This window comes from Ochlerotatus camptorhynchus, unplaced genomic scaffold (genome assembly GCF_037179485.1).
Source record: "Ochlerotatus camptorhynchus isolate MF236.1 unplaced genomic scaffold, CSIRO-AGI_Acam_v1.1 ptg000313l, whole genome shotgun sequence".
In the NCBI taxonomy this organism is placed as follows: Eukaryota; Metazoa; Arthropoda; class Insecta; order Diptera; family Culicidae; genus Ochlerotatus; species Ochlerotatus camptorhynchus.
This window is the reverse complement of record NW_027040801.1, coordinates 1,233,394-1,256,699: the sequence shown is the minus strand read 5'-3', so window position 1 is coordinate 1,256,699 and position 23,306 is coordinate 1,233,394. Positions and strand designations below refer to the sequence as shown.

At 43.4% G+C, this 23,306-nt stretch overlaps 1 protein-coding gene across 2 annotated transcripts in view; it reads right to left on the bottom strand.

Moving 5' to 3' along the window:
• Positions 1-1,103: 1,103 nt before the first annotated feature.
• Positions 1,104-23,306, bottom strand: part of yata (N-terminal kinase-like protein yata) — a 31,692-nt gene continuing 9,489 nt past the window's right edge. Inside the window, exons 5-12 of one of the 2 annotated variants that reach the window (XM_065229309.1) lie at positions 23,140-23,295; positions 16,485-16,749; positions 16,256-16,420; positions 15,920-16,065; positions 15,716-15,850; positions 15,314-15,656; positions 14,930-15,010; positions 3,003-3,088 (exon numbers count right to left, since the gene is read on the bottom strand). In XM_065229309.1, coding sequence (XP_065085381.1) covers positions 14,946-15,010; positions 15,314-15,656; positions 15,716-15,850; positions 15,920-16,065; positions 16,256-16,420; positions 16,485-16,749; positions 23,140-23,295 — 1,275 coding nt within the window. In that variant the 3' untranslated portion in view covers positions 3,003-3,088; positions 14,930-14,945. Of the gene's footprint in view, positions 3,089-14,929; positions 15,011-15,313; positions 15,657-15,715; positions 15,851-15,919; positions 16,066-16,255; positions 16,421-16,484; positions 16,750-23,139; positions 23,296-23,306 lie in introns of both variants that reach the window. The other variant, XM_065229308.1, reaches the window with a different exon arrangement.

Here is a 23,306-nt window from a genome sequence, read left to right as displayed (position 1 = left end):
ACGTTTTGCGAGCTTCAGGAATGTTCAGTGTACTCCTGATAAGTTCTACGAATTGTGTGATCTCTAGCAAAATTATATGAACTCCAACGCACAAACAGTCCTGTAATTCGTGATTCAATAAGTTTAAAAAAGTCCATTAATGGTTGCTTTACAGTACTTTTATTAAAACTTCAAAGTTACAGCATAAGATGGTTACATTTCTCCAGTTTGAACGAAATCTCGAACCTTCCTCTTGATGGAGCCCATCAGCATCCACACAGTGGAAACGGACACGGATGCTGGATGTCCTTGACTGTCCCGTCGCTTCGTCGAAGTCGCTGCTTTGAAATCGCCCAGTATTTTTCGATTGGTCGAAATTCCGGGCAATTTGGAGGATTCATTAGCATGGGGACAAAATCGATCTTGTTGGCAGCATACCACGCCAGAACCACCTTGGAGTAGTGGCAGCTGGCCAAATCGGGCCAAAAGATGACTTTGCCCCTATGCTTGCGGATGAACGGCAATACACGCTTTTTCAGGCATTCTTCGATGCAAACTTGGGATGTCATCGTCTAGGATGTGACGAATGGTTCCGTTTTCAGGCCACAACTGCAAATCGCTTGCCAAATCATGGCCTTCTTCGCGAACTTGTCGGCAAACACGAACTTGAATCTTCCCGGCATGTAAAAAAATTTACCGGGATGCTGCTTAAAATCGAGTTTGACGTATGTTTCGCCATCCATCAAAGTGCAGCCCTTGTGTTTCGTCAAAACACGGTCGTACGTTCGTAAATCGCCTTGCACGCTTTTTGGCCACGGAATTCTGCTCAATGTGCCGGTTCGAATGTTTACTGGCTTTGTACGCCTTGTATCCTTTCCTAGCAAGAATGTTCAGCACCGTTTGAAAGTTGGCGTTGTACCTTCTGGCCACATCTCGGATCGAAAGACCGGGGTTGGCTTTAACGCACCTCAACACCTTGCTGCGCAGCTGACGATCCCTGGTTCCAGTTTTTTCGTAGGTCCGCTGACTCCTTTCCACACTCAGGGCTTTCTTGTAGGTTTGAGCACTCGAGGAAAAATGTACTAACATTAGGAAAGTACTGTGAATTTTAAGATTCAGAGACTAATTCAGAGACGTTCTGTGAACTTCAAAGAAGTTCGAAGAACACCAGGAAAGTTTGAAGATCTTCATCGAAGTTCTACGAGATCCAGGAAAAATTTATGAACAGGGATTTGAATTTGAATGTAGCTGTCTTGCCGGGTCGTCGGTGGATCAACTCCCATGTTAGAGAAAACAGGTATGATAGTGATAATTTGTTACTATATCCCTCTTTCTCTAATACACTACTCTTATGGAATGTGATGAGGACATCGTTAAAATGTAAGAGCAGTGGTGGTGGCGCTGATGATAATATAGCTTGCTGGAGAAGTTTCACAATGTTCAGTGGCTTTCTGGATGTTTAAAGCACTTCCACGTGCACGATCCAGTAGAACCTCTGACAACTTCTAATGACGTCTAAGAAAATGTTGACTGCGTCCAGAGCAAGTTCAATTGCATATTTTCACAGCAAGATTAAAAAAAAACCTTAAGGCGGCGAAGCTCAAATAATGTCTTGTGGTGGTGAGCTCCAACCGGTATTATCCTCGGATTAAATCCCGATCAAGAATGTCCGGCTGCTTTTATGTCGACATCAGAGTTAATCAACATAGAGTCGTGTTAGCAAATATTTTTCAGATCATCCAAACAGGAACGGTATTAAACTTTAATCCGAGTTGGAGCTTATCACCATTACATTAATGTCTAGATATAGTTTGGAAGGTCAAGAGACTTCCAGATAATGCACTGCTTTACCATCATTGCACATGAAATGAAACAGAAGAAATTATAGTTTTCCGAATGATTTGTACACTCTAAAAAATGAAGAAAAAGAAGATTCACATTGAAAAGATATGCTGTTATTAAAGCGTAGCCATCTATGAAATAATCACACCTACTGTACCGAAAAAAAAAATGATTCTTAAAGGCCCGAACGCAATGATAGCGAAAGCGGAACGGCAGCGGCAGCGAATAAGCCTGCTCTGAGTAAGTCTCCGAATCGACTCCGGTGCGACAACTGTCAAACCCTGCCGCTGCCGTGTTCCGCTTCCGACCACATTGCGGATGGAAAACAGCGAAAATTACACCGGAGGCTGCTACGCGTGGACTTTGGCATGCGTGTTTGTATGTCTGTGACGTTTAAACTCTCTATTAGGGTGCAATTAGTTTCAATAAATTTCTCACTATCTATTGGTAATTAAGATTCATGCCTATCTATAATAGAAGTCAAATTGTGTGTGTGTATCATCTGTTCTGTTCTTATTTTTCGATTCCGCGAATTTCACATTCAGAAATAGTAGGTACAAGACTTGCATTCGCGGGAATGCCGGCGGCGACATCCGACACACGTCGGAAATAACGCGGTCACTTTTAAGATCATTTTTTTTTTGTTATAGGAAAAAGTCTCTAAATTCGTATAATTCTCTAGTTTAAAGCTAATACAAGATAAATGACAATGCCCTCCGAAAGGTGCGAAAAAATCTGACTCCTCTCAAACCCTGTTTTCATTTCCATTCCCTCGCTGTCGCTTCTCGCTTCTTCCCGGCGCACGTCCCTGTGTTTGATGGAATGTTTTTTTTTCCTAAATCCCAAATCGCGAAAATTTCCTCCCTTGTTTTTTTTTATTAGAGAGTGTCGTTCCAAAAGGCGGCCATACGCTTGATTGCACCATAAATCTGCTTATAGTTAAAGTACGTGTAGATTATACTCACGTCTCCGACAGTGACAAATTCCAATAAACGTCGTCGTGTTGATATCGCCGACGACCAAAATCTTACAATCCTCGTCTCACCTGACTCCTAGTCGTAGTCGTCGTCGTCGTCGTCATCGTCGTCACCGCCGGTTTCGCTTACTCAATCGAGCTGTATCTTTTTCGCTCCCAACTTCATCGGACCGCTGCTGGGACCACCGGTCCCGCCGGCACCTCGCGCAGCACGCCGCGCTTCCAGTTCCCGTTGACGTTGCATTTTCTTCTCCTCCCGCTTCCGTCGGGCTTCGTCCAGTTTGGAAGTGCCTGTATGGCGATGAGGCAATTGAATGGGAAAGAAAACAATTGAGGTTAGGGTGGATTTCAAACTTTTCTTTTTAAGCTACTCTAATGGTGGACTGAAGCTTCGAATTTTACACGGTTCTGGAATAGTTCACGAATAGATCTTCTTAAGATATAAGAGGGTCTCCCTCAGAGGTGTAACGAGAATTTTTTACAACAAAATGTCAGTACGAAAATTTCTATGACATTTACCACTTCTGTCCCGATAGCCTAGTCACACTAGTCAGTAAAGGCATGACCTAACCTAGGGCCTAACAAAGTCACTTTCAATCGAAAAGCTGTCAACCATCACTTTCAATTGAAAGTCATTCTGTCTTCTCTTCGAGCAGATCCCCTTCAACATCAACACTTTCGATAAGTTTTCATGCTGTTTGTTTTGGCATGACTCGTGTTTATTTCGTCTTCCGTTGTCAAACGAACTGTCTTTCGCATTGAAGCACTGCGATCCATATTCTGACTTTTGTTGATTGTTCATTCGGTTCATTTTTTCAAATTTGATTTTGAAATGAAATGGTGGCTTCCGATTTCAGAAAAAGTGGAAAATACTGTCGAATACCCATCAATATAAGTATTTTTGGAATCGGTATGATGTCTAGAGAATGAAAATCGATATGCGATGCCATTTTTAAATCGAAGATGGTGGCTTCTGATTTAAAAAAAGAGGAAAATACTGTGAAATAACCATAAATATGGGTATTTTTGAAATCATGATGACGTCTAGAGGTCTGGAATCGATGACCGACGCCATTTTGATATCCGATGTAATAAAAGGTGGTAAATACTGTCGAATACCCATCAATATGGGTATTTTTGGAATTGAGTCCGTCTAGAGATTGGAAATAGATATGTGACGCCATTTTTAAATCCAAGATGGTGGCTTCCGGTTCAAGAAAAAGTGGGAAATACTGTCAAATACCCATCAATACGGGTATTTTTGGACTCGGTAATCGGTCCCGGTTGGATCATAAAAAGTGTGAAACTATCAAATACCGATCAATGTGGGTATTTTTGGAATCGAGGTGACATCTAGAGGTCGCAAATCGCCATCTTGCATTTTTTTTTCCATGATTTGTGTTCCGTCGATCTTGATTTCAGAGCTGAGCACCAATGCTACCGACGCTAGGGAGGCAGCTCCCACACCTGGACCCTACCTATCGACTCATCAACTCATGAACCGGGGCCCAACGGCTTTACTTCCCTTCGAAGGAAGGCGTGATCAGAGATGTTATGCCTCAGAACATCCCGGCGGCGCCGACTGGGATTGAACCCAGGCCTACTGGGGCGAGAGATAATCACGCTTACCACTACACCAGTATTTCCCAACCTGGGCGCCGCGGGTATTTTTGGAATCATGGCGTGTCAAGTACCCTGTATTTCCGGAACGGGGATGACACGTAGATGCCGAAAATCGATGTCAGATGCCATCAATATGGCGACTTCTTATTTCAGTGGTAAATACTGTCAAATATCCATCAATATGGGTATTTCGAAATCCCAGAAACCGATGTCCGACGCCATTTTAAAATCGAAGTGGTGTCGAATATCAATTTTCAGGATTTACGTGTCGTCCCCGTTCCGAAAATACCCAGATCTTATAGTATTTGCCAGTTTTTGTCAAACCCAATGGTATTGAATTCGGAAATGGCGTCGAATATTGATTTCCGGCATCTACGCGTCGTCCCCGTTCCGAAAATACCCATATCTTAGAGTATTGTCCACATAGATTTTCGGCATCTACGCGTCCTCCCCGTTTCAAAGATATCCATTGCTTAGGGTATTTGATACGGTTTCTGAAAACCAATGGCCGCCATAGTGGATTCTAAAATGGCATCTACTCGTCCTCCCCGTTCCAAAAATACCCATATCTTAGGGTATTTAACAATTTTCTGAAATCCGATGGTCCCCATCTTGCATTCCAAAATGACTACGCATCATCCCCGTTCTGCATCGTCCCCGTTCTGCATCGTCCCCGTTCTGCATCGTCCTCGTTCTGAAAATACCCATATCTTAGGGTATTTGACACGGTTTCTGAAAACCAATGGCCACCATCTTGGATTCTAAAATGGCCTCGGACATCGATTTTCAGCATCTACTCGTCCTCCCCGTTCCGAAAATACCCATATCTTAGGGTATTTGACACTCTGAGTTTGATGGCCGCCATTTTGGATTCCAAAAATGGCGTCGGACATACATTTTCTTCACCTTCACGTCGTCCCCGTTCCGAAAATATTGTAGGGTATTTGAAGCTTTTCCTGAGTCCGATAACCGCCATCTTGGACTCCAGAATGACCTCGTTAATATAATTTTCGTTTAATATAAAATAACAATTTATTACTTCATATAATCCGGATGCCATCCCTATCGGCAACCAATATTGTGCGGGTACTATATCTTGATGCCTGATGACGCGACGTGTGACAAGTCGAATGAGCCCCGAATTGAAGTGAAAGTAGCCGGCACCGGTGGTGTAGCCGGTAAGCGTAATTGCTTTCTCACCCCAATGGGTCTGGGTTCAATCCCAGCCGAAGTCGGTGGGATTTTTCTGAAGCATAAACATCTTTGGTCCCGTCTCCCTTCGAAAGGGAAGCAGAGCCGTTGGTCCCGGCCCATGTGTGTTGGAATGGGTGCGATATCCTACGCAGGTGTGGAAGCTGCCTTCCTGCACATTCAATTGCCGTCAATGGATGGCAATCGATGTCCGTCGGTGATTGGCACTAGATTGCGCAATAGAGACCGACGTTAAATAAAGGAAGGAAAATAAGTGAAAGTGGAAAAAAACGACGGAAGCAGTTTTCGAGTCATTCATTACGTCAATTGAAACAAGTCTTTGCTTCAAATGAAATGAACTGATGAACTTGACGAACGAAACAAGCGATAGCCAAGTCATGTTTGACAGGAGGAATGTTCATCGTGACTCGATAACAAGAAACACAATGACTTACACAAAAATGATATTGCTCTAAATGAAGCAATTCTGCGAAGAGTTCATTTTCTTTTCTTTGTTTCGAAAATGCAGAACCCTGGGCAAGACATACCATACTAGAGGCAGGTCTGGTGAACAAAATCTTGACTCCCTTGGGAATGGAGTCTCACTCATTGACGACCATACATTTCACTAGTGGCTACTCTGTGATTGTCCAGATTTAGCAAAATTTGCACAAAGAACCATATGATGAATGGGGCGTGGGATTAGCAATTCGTTTTCAGTGTGCAAAATCCGATATTTTTGAGGTCAATAACGGCGCCGGCCACGTCCTTACGGTCATCGGGAAGGGAAAGGATTGCTATTTCGACACCCTTTGTTACTAGAGACCGAGTATACCTCTGCATCTCCACGATTGTCACGGGAAGGACGGTTTTGTTAGTGGGAAGGATGAATTAGATCTGAACCCTATCATAACCCACGATCTTCTGCTCGGTAAGCAAAAACGGTCGCTCTAAGGCCACCGTGCCCCCTTACATCACAGCAAGCTTCGAACGACGATCGTTCATTATCGGTTACAAGAAGGTATTAAAAGGAAATGACATCCCGAAAGCAGTTAACAATGTCTTCTGAACCGGATCAAGCGTCTTTAGGGATGTTAAGATTTTTTTTTTTTATTTTAGGTTAAGTTTAGTTTAACCAAATTTTCAACAACAAGCTTTACGATAACTGCAAAAACGTTAGAAAGGTTTCTAGAATGTCAGAAAAGAACTTGTAAATCGAGAACTTTAGCTAATTGTTTAGCTAACAGTAGGAGCTTCCTAGAATTCTAGAATAATTGCGGAAACTGCACTACCGCGAGATGAGAAAGTACTGAAAGTCAGTTCACTTATTTCAATGAAAGTAAAGTTACAGAATGAAATAATTCCGGAGTTTCCAATCTTCTCGAGTTGGTTATTCAAAAACCTTTGCTCAATCTCATATGAGCAGTTTGAAAGTGAGTACCGCCTCCACCAAGCTTGTGCATCAATCCCCATCAAACTTCAATAAGACTGTTAGTCAGATGAAGAATAATAATAATAAACAATTAAGCAAAAGCATAAAACTAATCTATACAAAGTTACACGTAACAATACAAACTCGAGAATATGGGAAACTCCGAAGTTATTTCAATTTGAAACCTTGCTTATTACGTCCCCGCTGAGAATTAACACCGGATCACAAGTAAGTGTTCGTTGAGCCAGATTGAGAGCTTCCCATTTTTGCACTAGGATATTGTGTGGCAAGTACAATCATACTCTATTTCCAAGTCTAGAAATTTGTTAACCCGGAAAATAACTCTACCGGACCGGGAATCGAACTCAATCACCTCCAGCATGGTCTTACTTTATAGCTGCGTCTTTACCGACTGACGACACCTTAGCAATGGACAAAAGGTCGAAATGGGCACTCATGGGGTTAACTACACACTTAGAAAAATTCATGTAAATTTAGGTGCTCTAAGAGTGACATATACGAGCGTCAATTTTGACATAAATTTGAGTCATAACAGACGCGAAATATAGCTCAATCAAACGTACTTTTCGTCGAGCAACGAACTTTTCAGTCTTGGAGCACTTAATATTACATGACATGTTTGTTTACGTTTCATCTTTTATGTCAAAGATGGATTCCGTCACGTGTAAAATTAAAATAAGCAGTTCCTTGACCTCAACGTGGATCACAGAGAACGAAGAAGGTACGGTAACAGATTTGGGAGCACACGCAGACGACGACTTAGCTGATTTTGAGGTAACAAAATCACCAAACGGAAAATCAATACCTTGCTATTACAGTCAAAGTAAGAAACTGATTTCCACCGTCATTTTGGAATCCAAGATGTCAGACCAAAATCCAATATGGCACCCTCCGGACAGCGTATATGCATCTAAACCCATGCAATATGGGTATCTATGGAATCTGCTCGATGAGTAGAAGTGGAGAATCGACATCCGCTGCCATCTTGGAATCCTAGATGGTGGACCAAAATCCAATATGGCACCCTGCGGACAGCGTATATTCATCTAAACCCATGCAATATGGGTATCTATGCAATGGATTCGATGAGTAGAAATGGAAAATAGACATCCGCTGCCATCTTGGAATCCTAGATGGTGGACCAAAATATAATAAGGTGTCCTGCGGAAAGTGTATATGCATCTAAACCCATGCAATATGGGTATGTATTAGAGTGATGCAAAATTTGAAATATTCGCTCCACAATACTTAAACGATTCCAAACAGGATCCTGACTAACATCTCAAAATTTGAACCCATTTGGTGAGAAACTGAGATGGCACAAACCATTTGAAGTTTGTATGGGAATTACTATTTTTTTTTTCTTTTTTTTTTTTTTATATCTTTATTAAGGAGACTTTCAGCCGTTGGCTGGCTCGTCTCCGAGGAATTACTATGGTAAAACCAAGATTTTTGTTCATGTCTATCTAATAATTCACCATATCGGTCTGCTTCAAAAGTTTTCAACTGTACTTGTAGGAAATTTTCCCAGCTACAACTGAAGATCACTTTTTGATTAAATGCAAGGATCGAAAGTTTTCAATGGTTCAATGCGCTGATGTCTTATGATCATGCTCAATCAACTGCTCAGCAGGCAACATTGGTGTTTCTGGGGCGTTGAATAGGACACAAAAATCATGGCTACTATGTCACACTGAAAAATACAGTGTTGCCTACAGAGCAGCTGCTTGATCATGTCATAAGTTTACCAATCTCTTAAATAATTAATAACTTTTTCCTGTCTCGTTTTACATAGAAACAACCTTCAGCAAAGTTGTAGCTGAGAATTTTCTATAAGAGTGGCTATCGAACTGTTTCGCAGCTTAATATGGAAAAAGACTAGAAGGCAATGAACAAAAAGTTGAGATTTTCCATAGTAATTTACATGTAAACTTCAAATGGCTTGTGCGAAGTCTGTTCCTAACCAAATGAGTTGTAACTTTGGGAGGCTAATCAGGACCCGATTTGAAACCATTTAAGCACTGTGTAGCGAAAAAGTCAAATTTTGCATCATTCTAGTATCTATGCAATGGGCTCGATGAGTAGAAGTGGAAAATCACCATCCGCTGCCATTTTGGAATCCAAGATGTCAGACCAAAATCCAATATGGCGTCCTCCGGAAAGTGTATATGCATCTAAACCCATGCAATATGGGTATCTATGGAATGAGCTCGATGGGTAGAAATGGAGAATCGACATCCACTGTCATCTTGGAATCCAAGATGGTGAACTAAAATCCAATATGGTGGCCTGCGGACAGCGTATATGCATCTAAAACCATGCAATTGGGTATCTATGCAATGGATTCGATGAGTAGAAATGGAAAATTGACATCCGCTGCCATCTTGGAATCCAAGATGGTGAACCAAAATCCAATATGGCGGCCTCCGGAAAGTGTATATGCATCTAAACCCATGCAATATGGGTATCTATGGAATGGGCTCGATGGGTAGAAATGGAGAATCGACATCCACTGTCATCTTGGAATCCAAGATGGTGAACTAAAATCCAATATGGTGGCCTGAGGACAGCGTATATGCATCTAAAACCATGCAATTGGGTATCTATGCAATGGATTCGATGAGTAGAAATGGAAAATTGACATCCGCTGCCATCTTGGAATCCAAGATGGTGGACCAAAATCCAATATGGCGGCCTCCGGAAAGTGTATATCCATCTAAACCCATGAAATATGGGTATCTATGGAATGGACTCGATGAGTAGAAATAGAAAATCTACATCCACCGCCATTTTGTAATCCAAGAAGTCGGACCAAAATCAAATATGGCGTCCTCCGGAAAGTGTATATGCATCTAAACCCATGCAATATGGGTATCTATCGAATGGGCTCGATGAATAGAAGTGGAGAATCGACATCCACTGCCATCTTGGAATCCAAGATGGTGAACCAAAATCCAATATGGCACCCTCCGGACAGCGTATAGGCATCTAAATTCATGAAGTGAGAACTAGAAGTGGAGAATCAACATCCGCTGCCATTTTGTAATCCAAGATGGCTGATCAAAATCTAATATGGCGGCCTACGGACAGCGTTTATTCACCTAAACCCATACAATTTGCGTATCTTTGCAATGGGCTCGATGAGTAAAAGTGGAGAATTGACATCCACCGCCATTTTGGAATCCAAGATGGCGGACCAAAATCCAGTATCATAAGACGGGTTGTCGAGTGTCTGCGGTTTAAACAAATGTATGGGGGTTGTACGTAGTTTATAAACAACTCCAAATGGAATGTCCGGGAGCTTTCTAAGAGAATTTCTGAGAACTTCTTAGTAATCAGGAATTCATGGAGTTCCAAGGGGAAGTTCTGAGCGATATCAGGGAAATTTCAAGGGGATGTTTTAGGAACTTCTCAGGGGAAGTTCAGCAATTCAGGAACTTCCTAGACATTATTGAGAACTTTTTAGAATGTCTGGGAAGTTCCAAAAAGTTCTGTGAATGGAGTGGTGAGAACTTCGAGGAACTTCTTGAAATTTACTGGAAGTTTTGGGAGCTTTCTTGGGAAGTATATATGGCTCCTGAGACTAACTCAGGAAGTGAGTAACTTGTACTCAGGTGTATGCACGGCCAATGAGAATAACTCAGAGAGAGAAAGAGTCAATTCTACTAAGTTGTATGATTAGTTTAAAACTGAGTTTACTCAGCGCTGAGTACCCTCACTTTTTAGACATTTCTCATACAACGTTCACTTGGGTATTAGAAAATTCCAATACAACTGAATGAACGTTACTCACTCACTGAATTAGTCTCGGCTGGCGTGTAGGAAACATCAGTGGAAGTTCAGTGGCGTCAAATATTACTTGCAATTTAATTATTTATTTATTGTAATTCATCTGACAGTAGTTGTCTTAATGAATAAAACTTAGATAATACACAAAAAAGCAACAGATAAACAGATTACAAAAATAATCACAATCTTCTCAATCGGTTTCGAAATTGGTTCGATGTTTCTCCGAATTCAAAAGCTTTTTCCACAGCGGAGAATGCCCGAATCATCGCAGACATTGGCTCATGGTATCCATATGCAGTCCGATGGAATCTTGATTGTAGTAAGGATGATTGCCGCAACATCCTCTGAGGAACACGGAAGTTTAATTGTGAGAGCAGTTGAGGGCAGTCCACATCGCCATTTAAAAGTTTCGCTACCAATAAAGCTTGTTACATTTTTCTTTAGTGTTCCTGTGTCTAGGTCCAATAGCATGCATCGGTTTGCATAAGGTGGTAAATTCATGGGATCGCGCAGGCTGCGCAAAGCCAACCTCAAAAATCTTTTCTGAACACGTTCTATTCGGAGATTCCACACTATCTCATATGGAGACCAAACCACAGATGCATTCCCAAGTATGGGCCGAACTAAAGAGCAATATAGTACCTTCAAGCAGTGAGGGTCTTTGAAATCTCGTGCAATCTTCGAAATAAATCCCAGTTGACGATTCGCCTTAGAGATGATCGAGGAATAGTGAAGATTGAAGGTCAACTTTGGATCCAAAAGAACACCGAGATCTGTCATACGTTCTACTCTGCGAAGCGTTACATTGTTTTTTTTTCCTTTGGTTTGTTTTTTTCCGTCGATCTTGTTTTCCGTGCTGAGCACCAATGCTACCGACGTGCCAGGAAGGCAGCTCCCACATCTGGACCCTACCTATCGACCCATCAACTCATGAACCGGGGACCAACGGCTTTACTTTCCATCCTAAGGAAGGCGTGATCAGAGGTGTTATGCCTCAGAACATCCCGGCGGCGCCGACTAGGATTGAACCCAGGCCTGCTGGGGTGAGAGGTTCAAGCGTTATATTGTCAATGCAGTAGTCGTAAAGGATTGAACTCTTAGAGCGGTGAAACGTCATCATTGCAAACTTTGGAACGCTGATGATGAGCTCCTCCTGACAATCCTCAATCGAGTGAACTATGACGTATAGCTTAAGATCATCTACATAAACGAGCTTGCATTTAACTCCCAATAAAACTAATACATCGTTGAAGAATATCGTAAACAAAAATCGTTATCGAATAAATATCAGTAAAACTAGAAGATTCTGTACATGTTGCAATCGATTTGAATGTAATTATTGCTAGATATCACGATTTTAAAGTCGGTGCACAGGTAGACAGTAAGGTTACGCGACACCACTGGGGAATTTCCTAAGAGAAGTTATGGGAACTTCCTAAGAGATTTGTCGAGATTTCTGAAGGAAAATTTATGCTTGTTCCTTGAAGAGGTTCTAGAATTTTCCGGAAGATGTTCTGGGAACTTGAAAGGCATTGTTTTGGGATCTACTGAGGGAGAGATTTGAATTCATCAAGGGGACGTATTTGAAATTTTCTATTGGAAGTTCTACGAAAAATGAGTTCTGTGAACTTTTACGTTTCTGGGAACTACTAAGAATATGTTTGTGGAGTTTCAAGGAGGTGTTCTGGAACTTCTCCAGGCTTTCCATAAAGATCTATAGATGTTCCACCTGGAGCAGGATGATTTCTACCAAAATAGTTGTATTACCAGACATTCTATGGACCCTTAAGTTTTCTGATCATCATAAAGTTCTATGATCATCACATCTCATGGACTTCCAGTCAGAAATCGTGAGGATTTTCTGGAACAGCTTTCAGAAGTCCTATGAATATCTTTCCAGAACTCAAGAGAACTTCCCTCAAAAGTCTGGTGGACTTATATCAAAATTCATTCGTATCTTCCACATAAATCCTGTGCACATTCCCCAGGAAGCTTGAGGATTTCCTTCAAAGAACCTATAAATATGTCTTAGAAATTCTATGCACAATCTGCGTAGAAGTTCTGTGAACTTTCCACAGAAATTCTATGCACATTTTTCAGAGGTTTTGTACATATTCCACAAAAATGTGTGAGCATTTCCCGGAAGCTCCGTGGATGTCCATAAAAATCCCCATGTACTTCGTTTAGAAGCCCCGCGAACTTCCTCCCAGAGCTCCACCAGAAATCCCATGGGCTTCCTACAAATGTTATTGTGGCCTTTTCTCAAAAGTCTTGTGCGAACCTGTGATGGCTTTTCCAAGAAGTGTTGTAAACTTTGTCTAGAAGTTTTTGGGACGTCCCCAGATGTTATGTTTTCCCCAACAATGCCGCGAGTTTCTTTTCAAAACTCCATGGACTTTCCTAAGAAGTTCCATGCATTCAGAAATGTGAACTTAATTCAGAAGCCTTGTGGACGTCCGCAGAAGTTCTATGAACAATCCCCAGCAGTACAACAATGCGGGCACCCTCCAACAAATCTGTGACCTTTCCCTTTCCAGTTCCGATATTCCCGTAGATTTTCCTAAATGCGCCATGGAATTCTTCCGGAAGTCATATGGGCTTTCTTTAGAAGTTTCTCGGACTTCCCCTAGAAGTCTTGTAGATTCAGTAGAATGAAATTTCTCTAGAACCTGCTCCTCGGATATTCTATGAACTCCACACCAAAAGTTCTGTGGACTTTCCTCAATAGTACTGTGAACCTGCTCCTGAAGCCATATTAAGATGATACGATCCAGAAGCCTGGGCTCTTATACTACTTCGCATTTTCAGGCGATAATAAATTATCTTCTACCGAAAAACATACAATGACAAAACTGCCTCCCCATGTTAGCTGCGACGCAACAAATATGGTGATGCAAATTTAATGAAATCGCAATAGTATCCGAACTCCCTAGAAAACTCGAAGCAATTGCCTATGATTTGTGGACGCTGAATTGTATTACCTTAACAATAAAAAATACTTTGACGGCTCCCCTAAAAGTCATTCCTTCCCTCAGAAGTTTTAACAAATGCAATGGCCTTCTCATTAAAGTCATCTGATTTTATATGAGTCCCATATAAAATCTGTGAGTTTCTTTGCAAGTCATGTATCATTTTTTTCTCAGAATATCTGTGAAATCTTGTGGGCTTCCCCTTTAATTGTCATAAGAGTATTCTCTCAAACTCTTATGGACTACCATCAAACATCTTGTGGGATTGCTTCTAAGTCTTGTACGCTTTTCTAAATGTTAGAACCAACATATTATGATATGAAGAGCTTTGAGTGGCTTGGTTTATTTCCTTTAAATTCCGTTATAATTGCTTATCTTTTGACATCAAAAAGACCTCAAAAGATAAGCAATTATAACGGAATTTAAAGTAAATAAACCAACCCACTCAAAGCTCATCATAAAGGGATTCCGTTAAGAGGTTCGACAAATTTAAAGGATATTTTGATAGTTTTAATGTGAATCGTTGCGGAAGCCTTATTTCTGATTATTCTCATTTACACCTAGCAATTTCAAGAGCACAAATATCATATCTCACGAAACATACAACAATGATACTGGAACTTAACTTTACAAGTAGTTCCAATTTCATGGCCGGTGTCGTAACAGTGTACGATGTTTGTGCTCTAGAAAGCTAGGAGCGATAAACTCTATCAGCCGCCATGACGGCCATCTTTGTCCTCTTCAAGGAATCACCATAATGACCTCCACAGTCAATCGAAAGAACGAAACAACTTCTTTTCTAGGCTCTGAACTTTGATTCCCATGATAACCTTAATAATTCCAGAAGTAAACCCGCAAGCCCCGCAACAAAACCAACCCGATCGAAGCTTCAGTCCTCCCCGACGTAGCGGAATCAAACTTCTCAAACTAAAGCTCTAGAAGCGATGATTCGGTGCAACTACGGATGATGAGTTCAATTTTTTTTCTCTATCGGTCCTATTATGAGCAATGATGTGTGTAGCCGCAAAAGTCGATACTATAGAATATTCAATGGATGAGGAAGAAGCCCACTATTAGCCGCTAATCGTCTCGAGTAAACACACTCACTGTCCACGGTTTTGTTTCATTTCATCGCGTGCTTCTTCAAAAAGTGTCCTCTTCGATGGAGACTACTAATGTTTTCCGCTACTGTTAGTCACGGCGCGGGTTGTGATTAGTGGTTGGTTGGTTGGTTGGTTGATTAGTTGGTTGGTTGGTTGGTTGGTTGGTGGTAGATGGTTCAACAAGATGCGTGCAAGCAGTAGTGATACGGGCAAGAGAGGAACACAGAATACACGAAAAACGGTCAACGATGGGTGAAATTCGTCCAACAAGGTCGTAACAACAACGGGTGATTTTATGAATGAAAGCGAAATGAAACCGAACGGCCAATTAGAAATTATGAATGATGGTGATGGAAATGGGAAATTCTAGGGAAAGCAAATTTCTAACCTGTGTTGGGTTCGTCGATCGGCTCGAAATCGCCATCGTTCCAGCCGTCGCCGGTGCTGGTGTTCCAGTTCGAGTTGGAATTGTTGGTCGTGCTGTTGATGATGTTGGTCATATTTTTGAGGGCCAGCATCTTGCTCGGACTACTGGTGGTGTGATGGTTTGGTAGATTGTTGTTGGTATTGTTACTACTACTGGACAGTGCGGAGGAAGCGGCGGACGTGGAGGCAGCTCTGCTGGAGTTTGTCGCAGGTGACGCATTTGCCGTCGATGGTTGGTTGGGAGTCCTCGACGGCGGTTGCGTTCGCATGTGCTCGTCTTCGTCTTTCTCGTCCAGATCTTCGTTCTGAAATGTTAGTTGAAGAAATTGGGGAACACGCGCATTGGAATAAATTTAAAGCTTACCGGTTCTTCCTCCAAACTACCCCAGTCTTCGTTGTCCCACCCGTCTCGAGCGTCGTTCACACTACCGATCATATTGAGACTAGCGGAGAGCGGATTCGATGTACCGGCCATAGGACTACTAGGATCTTGGGATGTCTGAAAATTCAGTAGAAGGCCTTTTATAATTCCATTTGCCAGGCGGTCATTTGCAGCGAGATAACTTACATCCATATCGCCCCAGTTCTCCTGGTCCCAATTATCCGCACCGTAGTCACTGGCCGATGCTGATGTGTCTGCGCTTTCATGCTCCAGCGAGGTCATCGACGTGACGCTGCTGGTTGTCGTTGAAATACTACTACTGGATGGTTGTTCTGAAATGTCGGATCGAAGCAAAAAGAAAACTAATTAAGCCCAGAACCTTCCGACACAATCTACTGACAACTAAACATTGCAGCAGCTAGCTATTAATGGTAGGAAACCAAATGGATAAATTCTAGAGAGCGATTTAAACTCGGTTTCTTATAGAGAAAAAAAGTGACGTTCTAGCGTACGCCTACATACCCAGCGAAGCAGGTTTACTCAAATTTTTACCGGTTAGTGGTGGCCGCGGTCGTGCCGTGTCACTTTGACTTCGGTAGAACTTGGCCGTGACGGCCGTCACTGCCCAGCCGGCCCAAGTGGCCGCGGCATTGCCGAGCGATGGTGTCGCCGTATGGACGTCCGCCTCTGAAATGCGAAGAACCCGTTAGAAAAATCCCCGATGCGATTCCCCAATTTGAACATAACCTACCCATGCTCTCCCGTAGACTAGGATCTTCGCTGACCTTCTCCAGCTTGCCGAGGAAACCCCGTATCGTCTTGAAGGCCGGATCGCGGACCGTCTTTTCCGGATCGGCCGTCAGCGGACACAGGGCAGGCAGAATCCGGTTGGCAACTTCGTTCAGGAGGAAATATTGCTGGGTAGCCGCCAGGGCTAGGATTCCTGCCACCCGAGCCGGCGGGAAGGGATCGCGCATCGCCCGTATGAAGGCCGACACCAGCACCCGTTGCCGGACCTGTGGGAATGTGGGATTTAGTTATTGTGAGTACTTGGTAAAAAAGAAATATGGGCTTCAAATGAGGGCAAGAGTCGTAAGGTTGAATGGCATAAAGACTGGACTCGGAAAAATGAGACACACAAAAATGATCACCAAAAATTCATTTTAAATCGGATACTTCTCAAATTTTCAGGGATTAAATAACTATATATTAGCTATGTTTTGGCATAATTTATTTATTGAATTTCCTCCCCCAAGCTGAATGCTCGTACATTTCTCTTAACACTGCTCATGAGATCTTGGGCGAGGCTTTGCCCATCTTCCTTACACAATTTCTTCCAGTTTTTCTTCAAAGCTTCATCGGTTTTGAATGTTTTTGCGCTTTTCTTCAACTTCTTCTTCATTATCGCCCAAAACTTTACGATCGGACGAAGTTCTGGTGTATTTGGCGGGTTCACCTCCTTCGGGACCACATTAACGCCCTTCGCTTCGCACCAATCCATTGCAGGCTTGGCGTAATGGCACGAAGCGAGATCCGGCCAGAACAGCGTGGGACCACGGTGAGAGCGGAGGAAGGGCAGCAAGCGCTTCTGCAAGCATTCCTCTCGATAAATCTGCCCGTTTATGGTGCCGGTTGTAACGAACGGCTTGCTGTACCGTCCGCACTCGCAGATCGCCTGCCACAACAGGTACTTCTTCGCGAATTTGTCCATCTTTCTCTTCCGGAACTTTTCCGGAACCTCCATGCGGGACGTACCAACAAAAAACTCGAGGCCGGGGATTTGTTTGGTGTCCGCCTTGATGTATGTCTCGTCGTCCATGACGAGACAGCCTGGCTTGACCAGCCACTCACGGTACAGCTTCCGCGCACGCAATTTGGCCACCGTGTTTTGCTTGTCAGTCCGGTTTAGCGCCTTTCTGACCTTAAAAACACGTAGCCCAGCCCGCTTCATGGTCTGCTGGACGAACCACTTCGACGAATTGACATTTTTGGCCACGTCTCGGGTGGAAAGGTTCGGGTTATTCCTAAACTACCGCCTTATCTTCCGCGCCTTCTCTGGGTATTCCGTTTTCGGTTTTCGGCCGCTTCCAGTGCGCCGCTCGATGGTCTTCGTCTTCTGGAACATCTTCACAACGCGGGACACGGTGGAATGGTGGATTCCAAGCCTTTTGCCGATCCATCTGTGCGACTGACCAGGATTATCGATCACCGCGCCCAAGATTTGCTGGCGTAGCTCTTCTTGTTTCGAATGCATCTTGAAAACTACTTGACAGATCGCGATAAAATTTTGCACACATATACATAACACTCTAAACTAGTATTACCCAAAATTTCATTAATTTTTACCCACGCGATAAAAAGTTACACCCAAAACAAAGTGTCGTATTTTTTCCGAGTCCAATCTTTATAATAGGATCAACAATAAATTGGAGATAGCTGTACAGTCCGATTTTCTTTTCGCTCGCTCTATCGAGTCGTTCGGTGTTTTAAGTCGGTCGTTTGGTCGTGGTACCCGTCGAGAGTTTTCGCTTTGGCTAGCAACGTGTCGTCAGTTGTAGTCTCTCTTGTGATAGTCGCTAAATCGGCGGTAGCGGAGCAACGATTGAATGCCTCCACTCACCTGTTGAAATAACAAAAGGTGATGGGTCGCCAAAGTTTGGATGCAACCGCATCCGCTCAAGATGCCCCGAAAAGGCCTCGCAAGGAAGCTGGTGCCAGCAACCACACGGAAATTTTGCTTCAGAGTAATCCGTTCTGAGCACTCTCCGAAGAAGCAGATATAGATCCAGTTGAGAAACGGGAAAAAGTGCCCCCACTATTCACCTCGACGAAGTAACTCGCGTTGCTCAGGAATAAGCTGGCTAAAAACCAAATCCATCCGCTATTCAAGCTGTGCAACACGGGGATCAAAATCTTGTGCTCGACGCTGGTGGACTACAACGCTGTTGGCACTTTTATCCAGCTGAACCGGTTTGAGTTCTACACTCACGACGTCCCTGGAAGCAACCCACTGAAAATGGTGATCCGTGGTCTTCCAAATCTTCCTGTTGCGGACATTAAAGCGGAATTGGAGCACCTTCATATGCAACGAAATCAACATTTTTCCCATTGCGAGACGTGATGAAACCAGTGTATTTCGGGACCAGTTGTACCTGGTGCACTTCGATAAGGACTCCAGCAGTGTGGCTGCTCTGCGACAGATTCGCGCGCTGTTCAACATCGTGATTCAGTGGAAGTAGTATCACCCTCGGGAGTAGTATCACCACGGTACGAAGAATTGTCACATGAAGGCTCGTTGCGGCAAATGTGCTGGGGCTCACAATACTACCGCCTGCAAGAAGGAAGAAGAAGCTGAACCTAAGTGCGTGAACTGTGATTCCAACCATCTGGGCAGCGATAGGAGATGTCCCAAGCGAACGGCCTTCATCCAGATCCGACAACAGGCTTCCACGAGGGACCAACCTGGTCGACACCGCAATAATCGTGCTCCTACTGTCAACATGGACACGTTTCCAGTACTTCAGGCTCGTCGCATGGTCCCGAACCTATATTTATTTATTTATTTGTCAGCATCACCAGACTCGATATGGTCCCAATGACTACAAAACATTAAAACATAATCATTGACTGTTTCAATTTCTAGAGAAGAATGAAGAGAAACGTCTCCGAAGTGTTAGTCGTGGCAGGTGACCGATTAAATACTCGCTGCAGGCCGCCTATTGCACCGTTGATTGCATAGTTTGTCCTATGTAGTGGCATTCTCAGCATAACATTGTTACGAAGCATTCGGGGTTGGACGTTAATGTTTACTTGCTCCAAGATTGCCATGCAATCAATTCTGCCATGTAACGTGTCCGCGACAAGCAGGGCTTTTGAAGTATCTCTTCTGGTGCGAAGAGGCTCCAAGTCAATCAGCTGGCAGCGACTTTCATAGCTGGGCAAATGAAACGGGTCTCTCCAAGGTAACATTCTCAACGCGTATCGCAGAAAGCGGCGTTGAACGGACTCGACTCTCCCAGTACCATTGTTGTGGTTCGGACTCCAAACCACAGAACAATATTCTAGACTGGAACGTACCAGGGAACAATACAGTGACTTGAGGCAATGGATGTCAGAGAAATTCTTAGCTGTTCTGAAGATAAAGCCCAATGTCCTTGACGACTTGTCGACGACGTACGAGATGTGTTGCTTATATGCAAGTTGAGAGTCCAGGATGACACCTAGATCTTTTACATGGCTCACACGTTCAATAATGGTGTACCGGAGAGCATAGTGAAAAATAACTGGTTCTTTCTTTCGGGTAAAAGTGATGACTGAACACTTTGCAGGATTTACTGTCATTCGGTTCAAATGGCACCAGCTGGCAAACGCTTCAAACTAACGTTGGAGGAATTGACAATCATCGATCGAGCAGATCAGTAAGTAGATTTTGAGATCGTCTGCATACGATAGTCGTGGACCTTCGATAACTAAATTCACGTCATTGAAGTAGAGTAAGAAAATCAACGGTCCCAGATGACTTCCTTGAGGTATTCCTGACGTAGCTGCGAGATCGGCGAGATATGAGCAAAACCACCATCTCAAGAGATTTCCGCTAATCCCAAGTCTATCCAATTTGGCGATCGCGATGGCGTGATTTATCTTATCGAAGGCATCAGACAAGTCAGTGTAGATGACGTCTGTTTGTGACCTTTCAACCATACTTTGCGTGATGTACGATGTCAGACACAGTAGATTCGTGGTAGTAGATCAACCAGAGGTGAAGCCATGTTGATCTTCACTTAGATACTGCTTGCAATGGGAGAGCAGAGGCTCTATGATGATTAACTCGAATAACTTCGAAATTGCGCACAACGATGTAATTCCACGATAATTATCCACGTTCCGTTTACTACCCTTTTTATACACAGGGAACATATGCGCAAATTTCCAGTTCAATGGAAAAATGCCACACGATATGAACAATCGGAACAGATGTTGTAGCGGTGACAGTAAGTTAGCGATATGCTTCTTCAGAAAGACTGAAGGAACACCATCCGGTCCAGGGTTGATAGAAGGCTTTAGTTTTAGTGCGTATTCACGTATTCGTTGGTTAGGCTCTCGTCAGAGAAGACACTTGCAAACTTGTTGGAGAACAAGCGGCAGACTTCCTGTGGAGTGGAAGCGACTTCGCCGTTCAATATCACGGATGATGGTAGACCGGACTCTCTGCGCTGCTTCTTCACGTACTTCCAGAAAGACTTCGGGTGCGACTTGAATTTCCTTTGAATCCCTCGCAGAGATAATGCAAGTAGCATTGACGGCTGACTCGCTTGAACTGATAATTGAGCTTAACGTAGTGACGTTTCAGTGACATCATTCGATATTTAGTGAATTTCCTCAACGCGGCTCTCTTGATCGATTTCAGCTTCTTCAATTCGTTCGTCTGCCAAGGGAGGTGCGATGCAATCTGGCGAACGCTCTTAGGTACGTGTCTGTCAATGACATAAGCCAAGACATGTGAAAAAGTTTGAGCAGCGGTTTCGACGTTATCAGAATCGAGTATGTTTTCCCAATCAATGCTTGACAGCACATCGGCAATGCTACGATGATCGGCTTTCCGGAAATTGTAAGACACCGTAGTGAAGATGTCTTCGAGATCCCGAATGTGATTGTCGTCAACAGTAATAACCAAAGGAGGATGATGAGGAACTTCCTTTACGAGTGGAGAAGCAGCACCGCTTCCACTAAACCAGCGCCCCCCGTTGCGAATCCAACATCAGATCAAGCGGGTTCCAGCCACCATTCAGTTCAGCATCGCCTCATTATCGCTGCGGCTCTACTGCCCCGGGATTATCGTACGCCTGTGCTGTGTCAGGGAGATCTTGCTTCTGCACCCAACGAGCTTCCAACAAGTAATAGCGATATGGCTGATCCTTGGCGGAGATCTCGAGCGTCACTTTCTTCGAGCCATTAGTTCAGCACATCTTCAACGGTTCCACCGGTCCATCAGCTTCCGACGATTCCACCAGTTCGCTATCCACGATAGTTACCGACTACCCTCAGTCGATTAGAACAAGAGTATCTACTCTCTTTTAGTCAATAATCGCTCAAATATCCTAACATAATCTGTGGATGACCCTTTGTCGAATAATCGGTTTCCCCATCCAATACTTCATTGACGACTCACCACGATGAATCACGTTGAATGTCCGTAGATGCATGATGATTTTTTTCGACGTATTAGTAGCGATAGCAGAAAGTATTTTGGTAGTAGTAATCCCGTTCGGGGAAATCTCCGGGGCTCTCTCGCAGTGAAAAAAACCCGTCTTTTTCATCATCCACGGGCTGACGAGCGTATTGGTCGATGAAGTACTGGACCATATTATGATCCTGAATAGCAACTAATAAAAGGAATTTATTTTTAGCTTTGCTATCGACGGCCTCTATTCCATCCGGGTTGGATAATTGCGCCGTTAACGAGTCTGAATATGCGCTCAGCCGGGAAGAGGAAGACTAATTCTCCCGGGGATGGCGTTGTGATCTGAGAAGCAGCATACATGGACAGTAGTTCTCGAAGGTCGGTGCATACAACTTATCGATCCTGGATAAAGAGTTGTGTACACTAGGCACCTCGCAGATGTTGAGCTACGGCTTGAAGAGTGGGACTGGAACTTACTCCTTGAAGGTTGGGCTTCAACTGAGTGATTCAACAATGGGATGCTTCGTCTTCCTCGCATTTCAAGCTTATTGCTTATCGCATATTAGCTTATTGGGTGCTCTCAACTTAGTAGTGCTCTAGATCTAGATTATTGCATTCGTATAATTATGTGGTAAGTACAATCATACTCTATGTCCATGGAAGTTGAGAAATATTCCTAGATCGGATCGGGAATCTAACCCAGCAACCTCCAGCATGGTCTGGCTTTGTAGCTACGCCTTTACCAACTGAGCTAAGGGAGGCAATGAGATGCGTTATTGTTGAATCACTCAGTTTAAGTTTCCTTCAAGGATGATCTGGTCGGTGCGAAGACAAAGTTGATAGGCACTCACTTTCGGCACCATGAACAGATCTACGTGAGAGAATTTGATGTGTTTTTTCAAAGAAATTTCCGTTCCTCTCCTTGCATGGACGACATTGCAGACAACGTGGTGAAGGGAATCCTACTTGGTTCGCTTAACATTGATGGTTTCCGATGTTACAGCTGAATTAATCCATCATTGTTGCATTTATTTAGCGGAAATTTCGACACGTTCCAGTTCGCTCAAAAACTGTTTTCATCTTTGCAGCAAGTTACTTGACGATTGATTTCTACTCCAAACCTCTCATAAGTGAACCAAAAAAGAGATTTGCATTCGGTCTCGTTCGTTAAAAACTCAACAGCTGTTCGACCAAACGACTCATTGCACAATCCAGCGATAATTACCTGCGGATGCAAATGCGGGGCAATTTTCCCCAAGCAAACAGTGGTGTTGGTGCGAATTCCTCCTTGATCGTCCCGTGATTGTAACCGTGCAAAGTGTCGTAAAACCTCGACGTTCAAATTGTTGTAGTTCAGCTTTGGCGCCAGATGTATGATTGACTGAAATATAG